Source organism: Mytilus galloprovincialis, chromosome 10 (genome assembly GCF_965363235.1).
Source record: "Mytilus galloprovincialis chromosome 10, xbMytGall1.hap1.1, whole genome shotgun sequence".
Taxonomy (NCBI): Eukaryota; Metazoa; Mollusca; class Bivalvia; order Mytilida; family Mytilidae; genus Mytilus; species Mytilus galloprovincialis.
In genome coordinates, this window is record NC_134847.1 from 7039669 (window position 1) to 7057000 (window position 17332).

Below are 17332 nucleotides of genomic sequence, written 5' to 3' on the forward strand. Positions count from 1 at the left end.
GACAAGGAAAAAAAATAATTTTGCCATAAAACCTTAAATTTTGGCGGGAAAATTGTGAATTATGTGATTTTATTTTGCCTGTTTGTTTTGCTCAAGTCAGTAATATGACAGTTTTGTTCCATGCGATTGATGTGTTTGAGCTTTTCAATTTGCCATTTGTCAAGGAACGTTCTGTTTTAAATTTTCCTTTGAGTTCGGTATTTTTGTTATTTTTCTTTTAATGTACTTAAATAATAAATAATAATAATAATAATTAGATGAAAGGTCATTTTGAGCCTTTTACAGATACACTTTTTAATTATAACGATGTTATATTTTTTTACTGAAATAAATACAATCATTTGACATCTTTAATAAATCAAAATATTAAAAAAATAATAGTGAATTTACGACACAAACGTTTCGTATGCATGGTAATTCAGGCGTGAAATTAAGCGTAATCGAATAGTCCCGACCTCCCTTATTGTATATAAGAACTAAAATCAAAGAATATATTTTTGACAAAGTATTTAGTTATTTGCTATTCAATTTAAAACATATTACAGATAGTCAGAAAGAATTGATCAGTAGTACAAGATCTACATACATGAATAATGCCTTAATTTTTACAATCAGATTGAAATACAGATACTGTGTCCTTGCTTGACTTTAAATGAATTGACAACGCTCCGCGCGTAACTTTTATGCAACCACAAAAGTTGTAAACGAGATTTGTGTTTCTTAAAAACCCTTTCTGATTGAAAATAGCGCAACACTTTATATCGAAATGCCCTTTTTCGACAGTTGAGGGATTAAGACCCTTTTGTTTTACTATAAGATTGCAAATGGAAAATTGTTTTGATGTCTGCTATTGTTGAAACAATTATAAATTGGAAGTTTGATAAAAGATAAAGTTGAATAACAAGAATCGGGATTTTTTATATATAAAGATTAAGTAAAAAAATTCGATAACTTTCAGCTTTAAACACAAGAGTAAGAAGTCTTAACTTACATATGGGATAAACATTTCCAAACTCGCTCGGTATTCAGGGGTTTGCACTCAAATTTTATAAAACATCGAAGTGTCTGTGCAAAATATAATTTTGGAGTGGCTCATTATCAATGTTATCTCTACATCCCACCATTGTTTTATTGTGATATGGTCTTTTTTTCTTTTCTTTAATATTTGCTTATGTGCTTTATTAGTATTTATATGCAATTCTTTTTTTCTTTGCTGTTATTTTAAAGGGATTTAGATTATATAACAGTGTTGACCGTTGTAACCCGAATTTTTACATGTTTACCTATTTTCTCTGTTTGTTTTGCTCAAGTTAGAAATATGACAGTTTTGTTCCATGCGATTTTGCCTTTGTCAAGGAACTTCCGTTTTGAATTTTCCTTTGGGTTCGGAATTTTTGTTATTTTTCTTTTAATGTACTTGCTGCATAAACAATGTCAAAATGTGGTATTATATTTTGTAATCAGCAATTTTAATGAGCTTGTATGTATAAATTAAATAATGTTACTATATGTTGAATGTTGACAGGCTGTTGGACGACTAGGTGGTACAAATATGCTTGAAGAATGTAAAAAGTTAAGAACGAACATTTTTGAACCGTCAATAGTACCTTGGAACATAAGAGGTAAGGACCAAAACTTAAGACCAACCATTTTATTTTTATGCTGGAAAATTAAAGATGATAATATAAATCTAATACAAAACACCAAATCCTCAAAACAAGATGTAAGGACCAACAATTAAGACTTATAAGTAACTTTTGTTACCAAAGAGGACAAAAAACTGTAGACCTGGCTTCAGTATTACATGTATTATTGAACATTTAACGTCAACAGCAAGATTTACATTATAGATCTAGACATATCGAATTGTAAATGTATAACATATGTAAACTGTTATAAAATATGAATTTACGCTTGCTTATTAGCTCATTTTGCCTGAATAGTGGAGTGACAAATCGGAAAAAGTCGCTTATTTAAAGAGTTTAATGGACCGAAATACCTCACGGCTGAAAATTCGCAAAAGATGAAGTAAACATATATTTTCACTTTAGCCCTGTCGTAGAGTTTTCCCAAGGTGCATTTTTTTTTGTAAAATCGCGTTAAAGTGTGATATTCGGATTTTTATATTTTCATTTTCAATCACCGGAACGCTTATAAAGAATTCCCGAATGACGATATCAGCAAAAAATTAGTATCAGATGAAAGAGTCATGTATCAGCTTTTATTTGACATCAAACTTTAATATCATATGAAAATATAAATTGAGTGAATTTGACAATTTTCAAATGTATGTAACATTTTTGTCAATCTTAGGGAGCTACCATTTGATTTTTATGGGGGTGGGGGTGATGGCTAGGATGAAAAATTTTGTCCTGCAATTTTTTTATCTGTAATCTCTGTCCTGCCTTTTTATTTTTCACTCTGTTCGGTCCTGCCTTTTTTTTTTTATAGTTTATCCTGACTTTTCTTTACCTAAATTGTCGTCCTGACTTTTTTTTTGCAAGTATCTCATCCTGCCTTTTTTTTTACTCAAAACTCCTGTCCTGCCTATTTTTTTTTCAAATTTCATCCTAGCCCCCCCCCCCCCCCCATAAAAATCAAACGGTAGCTCCCTTACCGTCTGTCAAAGTATAATACATTTCTTATATATATCACCAATAGTAAATTTTCACACCAAAAAGCGGAATAGCCAATCCTTAAGAGGTTTTGAAATATAAAAGTTTGATAGAACATACAAATCAACTTTTACAAGCATTTTTATAAAACTCATCACATAGCATTATTACTTCTCAATTTTCACCCAAATAAGTCATGTAACGTTCCCCTTTTCTATTTTCCCCTGTCATGAAATGCAATGAATTTAATATGCATTTTCTTAAGTTTTATAAAAAAGAATATATATATGTGTCATTTGTTGAAACTATGTGCTTGAATAAGTATAGATGATCACAGATGCTAAGGTTTATTAACTTTTGAGGTGCTTTTATTCTTGTTTTTCGAAAAGACTAATTTTAAACCACATTGGAACAACTCCGAAAAAGTTCCGGAAAATTATTGTCAGTGCTAATTCCATTTCATAAGAACGAGTAAAGTAGTTTAGATCGTGTTATTGGCCTTAACATGTCAAAGAAGAAAACATTTTCATACATTTGAATTAGTGAAAAAAAAGTACGCGTGAAACGATGAATCAACTTTCGTTAAAACACGCTTCATGACCTTACCATAATTACCATGACTGGTAAAAAATGTCTATTCTGGAGGCAAAAGTCTTACAAGCTAAGCAATTAAGGCATGTCGAGTCATTTTAGCGTGCCAATATTGTTTTGATTTGACGCAAATTATCAGGCAGGCCATCCAGGTCAACCCGTGGTGAGTTTTCTCTTCATAAATAACACCCAAGGTCAAGCCGCTTCAAAATTCAGCATGCACTGAAACTACTTGATGAAATTAAAAAAAAAATTCTCCTTATTTCAAATCGGGACATGATGTTGCTTTTAAAATACTAATAGAAAGTCTACATGATGATCAGTTTGCAAAAGAAATAAAACACCGTTTCGTTGTCGTATAATTTGCCAGTTACATTTGTTTACATATATTGCATTTTGCGAGAGAAAAAAAACACTTGGAAAGGTGTTAACGATCGTTCGAAATTTCAAATTATTTCTATCTTTACGATATCTCGTACAATATATTCCAACCTCTCTGATAAATATTTCACCTGGTTAGTAGATGCCAATTATTTTCAAATTTATAATAAGTACAATGCACTCTCATTTAATACTGAACGGACATGTATACTTTAGCTGAATGTGTGATTCCTTTATAAAAAACAGTATACCCCTGAGTGATAGATGGTATTGGTATTGGTCAAAGTCTTTATGTAAAATGGTACAATAGTTATTGAGATTTGGCCAATGACTGCTTTAAAACCACACTCAAACAGTATGTGGTATGATTGCCAATTAGACAAATCTCCACAAAAGACCAAATATTACACATACATTTACAACTATAGGTCACCGTACGGCCTTCAACAATAAGCAAAACTCTAACCGCATATTCACCAATAACGGACCCGAATTGACAAATGTAAAACAATTCAAACGAGAAAATCAACGGCATAATAAATGTACAAAATAATAAACGAACAAAAAAAATGTAACAGCAACAAATGACAACAACTGAATAACAAGCTTCTAACTTGGGACAGCCACGTACAGAATGTGACGAGGTAAAAGATGTCAGCGGGCGCTTAACCCTCCCCTTACATCGGACATTGGTGTATATAAAAAAGAAGATGTGGTATGATTGCCAATGGAACAACTCTTCTCAAGAGACCAAATGACACAGATATTTACAACTATAGGTTACCGCATGACCTTCAACAATGAGCAAATTTCATACCACATAGTCAGCTATTAAAGGCGTCAAAGAGACAATAAGGTTTATTTCAAATGGTGGAAGATCCAAATTGTTCTTCAAGTCGTTGAATGCAGATCAATTAGAGATTAAAAAAAATGTTTTTGTGCACCTGAAAATAAACATGGGGTGATAAGATTTGTTGGTACATTGTAACTATGCACTATCACACTACAATGATTTTGATTTGCAAGAACATGACGAAATATTTTTAGCGGGATCTTTTTAAAATCTATAGACTGTGAAGTAATTTTGTGTAGGATCTGTAAGTGACTTAAGAGACATGTATAAGAATTATTCTGTCGCCTCTCTTTGCCAATGAACTGATATTGAAAAGTTATTCCAGGGGTTGCATCATATTAAAGTCATGACAGTTATGGTTTACTTCTAATAAGGTCTTTTTCTCAGATGTCAAACATGATAATTGTGATTTTAGACTGGAGGCGTTTCTTCAACCAAAGCCACAAGACAGTTTTTACCTATTCACGACATATGCAACTTTTTGATTATTGACCCCTGATGTATGGCACATCAACAGCAGCTCGCGCCTTTATAGATTGCGACATGTTTTCTCTAATCGAAATTGACAAAGGACAACAATTACAAGGGGTCGGGAAAAACATACATGTATCAAAAGTTGTCATTCTAGCTGGTTCTTATACTCACACATATGTTGCAGTGAAAATAATAATGGGCAATCAGTACATGGTGGTAAGAATAACCTCGCGAGTATTGTCGGCGCCATACAATGACATCCAACTTTTTTGTTCTCTAGTATTCCGTTACCTTTTCAAATTGCATATTGGTGTATATTGTTAGTGTAATATAATTATACATGGACAGCAACTTTTGAAGCGTAATATCCCTGTGAATCTTTGTTTGTAGTTCACATATATATCGGGCTTTCAAGTCTGCTATATATTTCATTGTTTATAGATATAAGAAGATGTGGTATGAGTTCCCCAAAAATATCTTAATAGGTGGCCAAAGATTATTGCATAGCTAAATCTTAATTATGAATATTTTTTGTCGATAATGTCCGTAGATAAAGATATTAGTTTCATTTTCTGACATGTTGCAAGCGAGGGTAGGTTTCACTAATAACTGGTAATCAGACATAAACATGACAAGCTGTTAGTGTGGAGCATACCTAGCACATGTTTCCTTTGAAAAAAAACCCTTTTTACATGAGAGACGACCGAGAAATTGTCCAAAATGTCTAAAATGTTCGATTTTTTAAAATCACCCCTTTTGACCTTTGATCGCAGTTTTCAAAAATCTGCACCACTTTGACACTCTACGACATGCATTAATCAAAGGATAATATATTTAAGAAATAATTCATGGAAGCCATAGATTGTTGGAAATTTACACATGGCCTGGGCCGTGATATTCGAATTTTATCCTGAGCGTTAATTTCCAATAATCTATGGCTTCCATGAATTATTTCGATTCTAACAGGACAAATACGGTCATTAAAAAAATGTAGCGAGAGTGCACGTGTGTATGCTGTGTGTGGCTGTTCTTTTTTACTCCCTGTTAGAAAACGATCAAACATCTTAATATAATCTGTAGCTTGCATGCGTTATTTCGTGAATAACCAATAGCAAAAATCTGTTCAATTCTTTTAATTCTCAATGGAATATATATATATAAAAAAAAAACTACCTCAAAAATCAGTTTTAACACAATATCATACGAATTTCGATGGTTCCCGTAACAGAAAACTTTCAACTGTAGCGGTCTCATTTGTATGACGTCATGGTTTGAAATGACTTAAATGCGCCAAAAACATTAATCGACTTTCGCGGAATTTAATCTAATTTTTATTTTGTTGATTTCTCCGAGATCTTGTGCATGATTTCTTTCTATTATGCATCCGAATAAGAATAAAAGTTCTCTTGTCTTTTTTTAATTGCACTTATTAAAACAATCAAATCGGCAAAGGGTCTGCGAATAGGTTCCAATACATGAAGATTTACGTGGGAAGTATATTGTAACAGCCATTATTATATATATCTCTGAGTCTGCGCTAAGTATAGATATATCGAGAATTTTGTCACAGTGCTGTTTACAAAGCGAAAGAAGCACGTCATATTAGAATTATCTACAAAATAAGACAAAAATTAGCCGTGAGGTATTTCGGTCCATTAAATTTTAATATTTGCCTTATTTGTCACCGTACTACAATGGGTAGTGCTAGCTATTACTTGGTTTCCGTTGTCCAACATTTGTCTTCATGAAGTTTACCTAAAACATACATGAATCTCTGGGGCAGCTGGAGGAACGCTGGTTCTTAATCATTTATGAGTTAAAAATTGTAGCCGATACATCTGCCTCCAAGGATGAAAATAAAGTATAACGGTTAAATTCAATTATTTTATAAATCACCTTGATAAAAGTATATAAGAATAAATACATGGACGAAAATGTTCAAAAAGACTGAAATAGCGTGGCCAAATAACTTACATGGAAATAAGAAACGCCAATGATTATAAAACTGCAGACCAAATACAATTAACTTACCATAAGTGGTTCCTAATACCAAACTTATGCCAAGATACATTCGGTTAGTAATACAACATTTTTAATGATCAAAAGTAAAAGAAAAATAACAAGAATACCGAACTCCGAGGAAATTTCTAAACGGAAAATACCTAAGCAGATAGCAAAATCAAAGCTCAAACACATGAGGTCTTTTACTAGACAGAGAAACTATATCATAATTATGAATTTTTTCATAATTTTTCATAACTTTTGATTTGGCAAAAACGATTGAATTAATATCTAGAATACTGGACATGTTCCCTATACATCCCCCCATAACTTTGGGTTTGTTTTTGTTCCGTTTTATTCCATTATAATCTTGCACTATTACATAATTTCTCCTCAGTATTGGTAAATAGCTATAATATATATTTTCACCACCACGCTACGCATTGCTGGGTACATAAAATATTGCATGTCCATTCCTCTGTCTGTCCTTCCGGTCCTTCCGGTTTATTAAATTTTTCAAGTGTACAATTCTTGCCAAATTTTTATAAAACTTATATCGTATGGACACGTTCGAAAATCAGTGCCTATCAACCTTTTTTTAAAAGAGTTATGCCATTTGGAAATATTAACTATATTGAAAATTGCACTATGCATTTGCTGTCAGTCCGTTATTTCTTACATACATTTTGTATTTGTATAAAGTTTTAAAGAACAAAAAATATTGTTAGTTAGTGCCTTTTATTGGATAGAATACGTGCGACGCGGAGATGATTAGATTTTTTATCGTTTTATTAAAGTTGTATCATTGTTAATAATAAACGGCTTACCATTATTTATTTATTATAATTAAATTGAATTAATTGTTCAGTTAGGAAATTTACTTCTTCGTGTACCAAAATTTTCGGTATTGGTTTTTAGAAATCATTGGTTTTCTGTGAGCGCTGTAATAAAATGTCAGAAAATCGGATCCAAATCAAAATTTGATCATGGATGAAGAATGATAATCAAAATGATAATTGACAAACATTATATTAGTAACACCAAAAGGGTCAGTCATCTTGAGATTGCTCACTATACGATATTTTGTGAAAGATCTCACAGAAACTTCAAAATGAGGAACAACACGAGAAACAGTAATGTGTTTAATTTCTTATAATTTTATTAGACTGTTATCCTGTTAGAATCAAATGCACTATCATTAATGGTGTAGAAGTGAGCATGCGCGAGAAACAGAAATTGGAGCATCGATTATACAAAATATCGTTATTATTTCGAAAAGTGACACGTATAACAGAAAGTGACGTTTTGTGGGAATTCGAACGCTTAACGTCGCGCCAAGAGTTAACTCCCTTGAAACAGTATCGGATGCCCTAAACATATTTTATGTGTATTATATGAACTTCATGCAAAATTCTGTATGTTGTAACTATGTTATGTGTTATATGTGTATGCCCCTCTTGGGACGTAATTTGGAAAATAAAATATCTTATCTCATCTTATCATATAAACCCAAGTACGAATGAAGTGGATCTAAGAAATTATCTGCAAATGTACGGCCTTCAACAGTAAAACAAAACCCACCATACCGTATGGTCGGTTTTAAAAGGCCTCGATATGAAAAATATGAAATAATTCAATTGAAAAAACTAACGGCCTAATTTATAACAAAACAGTTTACGAAAAACAAATATGACACAAATGAACCAACGATAACAACTAAACTACATGCTCCTGACTTGGAACAGGCACATAAAGAATGTGAGCAGGGTTTGTGAGCACTCAACCCTCCCATAAGGAGTCTGAACTCATCAAGTTCATCATACAAAGAAATACATGAAATAAAAACACAAAATGACGTGGCAGTGTATATTACCATCCCTCATCATAACCCGAATAATTCAGTCGTTATATTCCGCTGATCTACGATTACTATATTAACGCCTGAATGCATAGATAATAAAAAATCTTCAATTAACCATTCGGAATTAGCTCGGGATTTACCTATCTGGATAAAATGTAGCTGATTGCTGTTTGGTCGCCTCTTCTACAGGGCACTAATCAAAATCCAGGATTCGTGAAGAGTTTTTATCGTGTTAGGAATTCGGGCCCTCGCAAGTAGGTGAGTTCGATTACGGGGAGGGACTGGATTATTCGGGTTACCCTTATCCCTAAGAACAGATCTGAGAATACTCGCAGTTACCGACAGCTAGTTCAAAGCCTATAACGACTCATGAAAAAAAAATCATGTACCTTAGTCTTAAATAGCAATCAGTACACATGAAACATCCAATGGGTTTAGTGTAAAGACGTCATTAACAGTCAGAGAAAAATTTGACCTTTTATAATGCCAAACTATAGATTGTAGTACATGAAAGTACATATGTGTAATATTTAGCACGGTTTTAATTTACTGATAACAAAATCAAAAATATTTATACCAATAAAACAATATTTAAAGATTAAATTACAGTGTTCGATAGGTAACCTTTTAAATTTAGCTTATTACTCTGGTCGTATGTAAATTTCCGCGCTCGGTTAACATCACCGTAACATTTAAGATATGCTATTCCGTTTAAATAAGTTTTCTACAGGTAAAGCCAAATTTGCAGACCAAATCCTTGTATTCACGTTCGAATTTATTAAAGGTTTTTAAAAGTAATTTTTGGTAAAGAAATTTCTGATTTGACAATTTACTAGTTATACATAGATTACGCTCATTGAAATCGAAAACGTTACTACACGGGCATTGCGAACGAGTCATATAAGACGGTGCCAAAGGAACTTCACCGTCCAAAAGGGAATATCAACACTAGGGAAAAGAAATATTATCCCTTTTGTCGTAAACTTTTGTGTAGAGTTTCTGGTGTAATTCCGAAATATATATATCTTGGAAGGGACAATTATTGGTTTTAGTATTTTAATTATTTATACTAAATTCCTTTGGTCACATTTCAGCAGTATAATTAGAGAATTCATGTTTATTTAACGAAAAATTTCATCAATTTAATGGAATTAAGACGGTTCTTTACCGAGTTTGGCCATAAACTCTTATTCGTAAAAGTATTCGTAAAAGTCGGTTATTAAAGGGACACGTATATTCCATGATCAAAATGTATATGAGGTCAGCTTTAACCAAGTAGATATTCTACAAACATTTACATAATTGTCATGTCCATTTCCTAGCAAAATGTCCTTTTAGGTACATTGTTTTGCTTATGTCTAAATATTGATGACAAGATCTCAAAATGATGCTATTTTTGAAGTTTTTGCTGTTTATCACTAAATTTAAGAAGTTGAAGCATTATTGTGAATATGTTAGACAAGATTAAAACATATGAATACTGATGTTCAAGAGGCTAATGTCTTATAAACATTTGAAGGATGTTTTGGGTAGATTTATAATATTTTGTGAATGCAAAAAGCCAAACAATTGGTCTAATCATACTTTCTCCTTTCGCTGGACGTTTTATATGTGAAAAATTTCATTTGAAACAGTTATATTACTAAGTTTGTAAGATTTGAACTGTTTGTCTTTATAACTTGAACACGCGTAAAGTCAAATATTTAAGAGAAGATGTATATATTCATTTATATCGGGATTTTATAAAGCGAAACGGACTCTTAAACCAAATCCATATCGGGGAGAACTATCTATAGTATTTACATGAAAAGAATCTTAATTGGGCGGAGCATGCATTGACAAATGGATCATGATTGCCTTTAAACATAAAAATGATATAGGCCGAAAAAGAACACCATATTTGGCATTTGACACAATTAGTTTTTTAGCTGCAATACATTATTCTTATGATATTAAGATGATCAATAACATATCTATCTTCTAATATTTATTTATTTATATATTTCAGTACAAATCAAAGATATGTTAGAAGCATGGAAGACGAATGATTCAACCTTTGTTGAAACCAGAGCAGCCAAACATGTACTGACATGTATACAAGAAAACAGTTGTGTCACTATTACTGCTAGTTCTGGTGTTGGAAAGACAGCCACTCTACAGCATGTGGCATTGAAAATGATTGATGAAGGGTACGATGTTCTTTTTGTAACCAATGCACATGACATTGTTAATTTTTACAATCCAGACCAGAAAACGTTGTTTGTTATGGATGACTTTTGTGGATCTTATTCCATAAACCAGTTTGATCTTAACCGTCTGGAGCCAGTCATGGAAAGAATAAAACAACTACTTCAAAATAAACTCACAAAAATTATTGTGGCATGTCGATTACAAGTGTATAATGATAACAAGTTTGAATCATTTTTCAAGACATGTGAATGTAATCTGTTGTCGGACGATTTGTATTTATCTCAAACAGAGAAACAGTCAATAGCAGAATTATACCTGGAAACAAAATCTACACAGATTATTCAGTTCTGTGATTTATATGAATGCTTTCCACTTCTCTGTAAATTGTATAGCGATAATCCTACTCTTAATATAACAGATTTTTTCAAGAATCCATTTTCAGTATATGAGGGTGAAATTGACAAGCTCCATCAAAAAGGAAATTATGGAAAATATTGTGCGTTGGCTTTGTGTGTCGTGTTCAACAACAGACTTGAAGAGAAATGGTTGACAGATGAGATAGATAAAGAAAAAAGAAAAATAATAAAGAACACATGCGAGGCTTGTAGACTGGATAGAGGTACACCACGACTTATTCTACTAGATGAACTTAAGACACTTGAATATACTTTCATTAAACAAGAACATGGGGTATACAAAACGATACATGATAAACTTTTTGACATCCTGTCTTTGTATTTTGGTGAAAAAATTTTCCAATGTTTAATCAAGAATGGAGACCCTCCGATTATTATGCAAAGGTTTTTACTAGAAAAAAAATTTGACATGAATCAGTTTATCACTGTTGTACCACCTGTATATCATGAGATGTATATACAGCGACTTATTGATGATTGGTCAAAAGGTTTAGTGCGGATAGTATTTGGTAACATTAATATGAAGATTCCAGAGTTCAGAGACAGACTCTTTCATCATTTGAACATACTTGCTATTTCATTCCAGAGACAATTAGCACATACCTGTGATGTTGAATACAAGGATACCGTACTGTTTCAGTGTTGTCATTATGATGATATGTCATTGATTCAATGGTGTTTAAATCACGGTGTTAATGTTAACCAGTGTAGAAAAGATAAGTGTAGCCCATTGCATGTAGCAGCGCATGAGGGTTATACAGAAACAGTAAAGGTATTACTGGATAACAATGCAAACATTAATAAGTGTAAGGATGATGGAGGATCACCTTTGTATATGGCCTGCCAGAACAATCGTAAAGAGATAGTCAAGGTATTACTTGACAACAAGGCAGACATTGACAAGTACAGGGATGATGGATCATCTCCTTTGTTTATCGCTTGTCAGAATAATCATATAGATATTGTCAAGGTATTACTGGACAACAAGGCAAACATTGATAAATGTATGAATGAAGGAGCATCACCTTTCTACATTGCCTGCCAGAACAATTGTAAAGAGATAGTCAAGATACTACTTGACAACAAGGCAGACATTAATAAGTGCAGCGATAATGGATCATCTCCTTTGTATATCGCGTGTAAGAATAATAATATAGATATTGTCAAGGTTTTACTGGAAAACAAGGCAAATATTTCTAAGTGTGCGGAAGATGAATCATCACCTTTCTTTGTTGCCTGCCAGAACAATTGTAAAGAAATAGTCAAGGAATTACTGGAAAACAAGGCAGACATTAATAAGTACAAGGACAATGGAATATCTCCTTTATACATTGCTTGTCAGAATAAACATATAGATATTGTCAAGGTTTTACTGAAAAACAAGGCAGAGATTGATAAGTGTGACGTCAGTGGAGCATCCCCATTGTATATTGCCTCCCAATACAATTTTTTAAAGGCAGTCAAGTTATTATTGGGCAACAATGCTGACGTGAATAAGTGTATGCTTGATGGGTCTTCCCCCTTGCATGTTGCGTGTTACAAAAATCATATAGAAATAGTCAAGGTATTACTCGACAACAAGGCAGACAACAAGGCAGACAGTAATAAGTGTATGATAAATGGAATATCGCCTTTGTATGTTGCCTGTAGCATAAGAAGTATAGAAATAATACAAGTGTTACTGGACAACAAGGCAGATATTGATAAGTGTAGAGATACTGGAGAATCCCCTTTATTCATGGCTTGTATGAACAATCATAAAGAAGCAGTAAAAGTATTGCTGGACAACAAAGCAGACATCAATAAGTGTAATGATGAAGGATCTTCTCCTTTGTATATTGCTAGCCATGAAAATCATATAGAGATAGTACAGGTATTACTGGACAACAAGGCAGACATTGATAACTGTGAGGTTACTTATGCATCTCCTTTGCTTATTGCTTGCCAGAACAATTGCCAAGAGATAGTGAAAGTATTACTGGAAAACAAGGCTAACATTAATAAGTGTGCGGAAAATGGAGCATCTCCTCTCTTTTTTGCCTGCAAGAACAATCATAAAGAGATAGTCAAGGTATTACTGGAAAACAAGGCAGACATTTATAAGTGTATGGATAAAGGGGCATCTCCTTTGTATATTGCTTGCCAGAACAATTGTAAAGAGATAGTCAAGCTATTACTGGACAACAAGGCAGACATTAATAAATGTATGGATGAGGGAGCATCACCTTTCTACATTGCCTGCCAAAACAATTGTAAAGAGATAGTCAAGGTACTACTGGACAACAAGGCAGACATTAATAAGTGCATCGATAATGGAGCATCTCCTCTGTATATCGCTTGTAAGAATGATAATATAGATATTGTCAAGGTCTTACTGGAGAACAAGGCAAACGTTTATAAGTGTGCGGAAGATGGATCATCACCTTTCTTTATTGCCTGCCAGAACAATTGTAAAGAGATAGTCAAGGAATTACTGAAAAACAAGGCAGACATTAATAAGTACAATGACAATGGAACATCTCCTTTATTCATTGCTTGTCAGAACAATCATATAGATATTGTCAAGGTATTACTGACAAACAAGGCAATCATTGATAAGTGTAATGTAACTGGAGCATCCCCTTTTTATATTGCCTGCCAGAACAATTGTGAAGAGATAGTCGAGGTACTACTAGAAAACAAGGCAGACATTAATATGTGTATAGATAAAGGAGCTTCCCCTTTGTATATTGCTTGCGAATTCAAATGTTTAGAGATAGTCAAGTTATTATTGGGCAACAAGGCTGACGTGAATAAGTGTATGCTTGATGGGTCTTCCCCCTTGCATGTTGCGTGTTACAAGAATCATATAGAAATAGTCCAAGTTTTACTTGAAAACAAGGCAGGCATTAATAAGTGTATGAATAATGGACAATCTCCTTTGTTTATTGCTTGTCAGAATAATCATATAGAGATGGTACGATTACTGTTGGAAAATGGATCAGATTACAATATATGTGACAACAATGGTATTTCATCGATATCAATTGCAAGAAGAGAGGGATATAGTGACATAGCTGATATGATTGATGAACATTCCAGGAAAGGCGAGCCACCAACTAAAAAAATCAAACTTAGTCACACATTCAGCTATTGTTCTTGTTTGTAGTCGTATACAGGATGTCAAGATTTAGTTAAAAGATTCAAAGATTAATTGATTAATTGGTCATGTTTACCAAAAGAAAATACATTAATGTAAGGTTATGGCATTGACATTTTACATAAATAAAATATTTCACTTTATAAGTAGTGATAATATAGTAAGTAATGTTAATTAAATGCAAGTTTGTTCAGTTTCGTTTGAAAATAATTTGTTCAGTATTTTAATTACTTTTCATTAATTAGAGTTTAAACGATAACTATTGCATTTTATTTTGGTACCAGTAGAAAATCCTTAAAGTCATATGAAACTTCAAATAAAAAAGAAAAGAAATGATATATATTGAGGCGATTGAAATCACGAAGGAAACGTAAACCTAAGAAATGTTTTAAATGTCATCAGTTAGGTCATGTCAGGTCTAATTGTCCACATATGTCTTTTAGAGTTCATGCTAGAGATGAAAAGTCTGCAGATAGCCAAGTAAAGTTCTCAGAAATAGGCGGAAGGTTGAAGAATGATTATTGTAGTACAGATTGTGTTACCTTTGTTTAATGTTTGTTTTTACATTGTGTTGTGTGTATATATATAGTTTTACTTTAGATTTATTTCAATATACTCATAGGTGTCATGCGTCTCAGTTTTGACTGTTTGGTTTTTCTTTTTTCCAAGGAAGGGATGTCGCACATCCCATCTTGTTATATTTTTCATTTTTATTACTGACTTGAATTATGGTTGATCTTCTGTGTAGTTTGTTGTGTAGACTGTCAGCTAGTTTTAGTAGAAATTGGTTGTTGCTCGTTTGTCTGGATTGTAATCTCTAGCTAAATATTTAATATTCAGGGAGTTTATAGGAGTCCAACTTCTTGACTTTTGTTATGACAAGCTTGAAGTTAGGAACACTTCTAGCTCATACAGATGGATCTGATCCATTATTTAGTACCTTGCAAAAATTTGGGCATCGTCCAACTTTATTTTGAGATATCCTTGCATACAGATGGACCCGATCCATCTCCGGTGGTACACCATTTGTGCAACCGTTATCAACAACGCTGGAATGCAGTAATAGAACCCGGTGGTACACGTTAAATGTGCCACTGTGAGATCAACACTGGTGGAGATTACCTGGTACAACTTAAATTACAAGACTATGTCTGCTGTGCAGATCAAAACCCGTATATTTTGTTCAGCTGAATGGTGCTTTCAATCGGTGGCACAACGTCTGTGTTACCGTTATCAACAACGTTGGAGAGCAGTAACAGATCCCACTGGTACACGTCAAATGTGCCACTGTGAGATCAACATTGGTGGAGATTACCTGGTATAACTTTTTTCATGAATTTCAACCATTAGCCGTGCCGTTACCCTTTATGTCGTACCACTGAATCTGAAGAACACTTACCAAGAAGACAGAAAGTCGCGTCCATTAACAGATGTACCTGATTCCGATGTGTGTTTGTGTATGCGTTAAACACTGTGACATTTATTTAAAAGGGATATTATTACATGCGTTTGAAAGACATTTAATCTTAGGACGTTAGTTATCAAATGTTATTCCATATAGATTTGTTTTCGAAGGGAGGAGGAGGGTAGCAGATTAGTGAAGTGGTCTTCATTGAACAGATTGAACAGTCTCGTTATTTGAATTTGACTGATATATATATATATATATTTGATTTAATGTTTACATGACTTTTAAATTTTGCGTTTTTTATGCAGCAGATACATCAATTTGATAGACATTTTAGTGTGCAGACTTTATTTATGAAATTTATTGTTTGTCTTAGGGGGAGGAATGTGTCAGTTAGGATTATTATGTCATTATTATTTCCCTTGTTTAAAACTATAAATTTCATATTTCTTTATTTGATGATTTAGATGAAGCTTATTCAGTATATATTTGTTAAATTGCAGTAGCTTTTGCTATATGAATTCAATGGTTAAAGATATTTATTTATAATGTAAATGTTAATATTTGCATCGTCACAAAACCTTTGATTTCCTTCTGCGAGAAACTTATGTATTTTATGTAACTGGTTTTAGATTATTATGTTAAATCCTCCGAGGACTGACATTCAGTTCAACCAAGGAAAACCAAGCTTTCCAACCACCCTTTAGGTTAGTGCATCTGCTACATGCCTTCTTAATACGGGTCAATTGAAGTCATTGAATGGCTTTACATAATAAAAGTTGTACTTTGTTGATTAAATTATATATTGTTTTCACGGTTTTTGGTTTTCTTTTACTTAGATATTTTATAGCGCTTTTACATTTGGCATCCGTCGTCTCTGTATAAATCAGTTCACAAACCAGAATAAGCTATGGTCCGCATCCCCGAATCTCCAGCAGAATTGCCCCTGCTACAGAAGCAAGATATTTTTATAAGTGGGACGAGTTGGCAGACCTTTATTCAGTGGGGTTTAAACCCTTTTCGTTAATAAGTGAGTTGTCAGACTGATTGTGCAATTTGATTTTACACTTTTTCAAAAGTGGGGCGAGTCGGTAAACAAGAGTGGGGAGATTTTTTCATAAAGTGGCGATATAGTGGGGCCGATTGGCCAGTGGGGCGAGTTGACATTGTTTGATATTTACTCATCGTGTTCGGGGGTCATAAGGGGTATAAATCATATAATAATATATAAGTATATTATGATGGTTTAGTGGCGTTCTAAACGAGATTTTATGAATTGTAAATGGTTTTTCGTCTTATCTAAAACAGCTGGGATGTAAAATAGTTATCCCACTCGGGCTTCCGGCCATCGGGGTGATCTCACACTGACACACCACGTCCTCGTGGGATCTATTAAGGAACGT

General features: G+C 33.2%; 1 protein-coding gene across 1 annotated transcript in view; it reads left to right on the forward strand.

Moving 5' to 3' along the window:
- The window catches only part of LOC143049758 (uncharacterized), a 68442-nt gene extending 51703 nt beyond the window's left edge, over window positions 1–16739 (forward strand). The window contains exons 4-5 of the mRNA XM_076223474.1: window positions 1526–1622; window positions 10785–16739. Of these exons, the coding sequence (XP_076079589.1) occupies window positions 1526–1622; window positions 10785–14530 (3843 nt within the window). The 3' untranslated portion in view covers window positions 14531–16739. The remainder of the gene's footprint in view (window positions 1–1525; window positions 1623–10784) is intronic.
- Window positions 16740–17332: the final 593 nt, after the last annotated feature.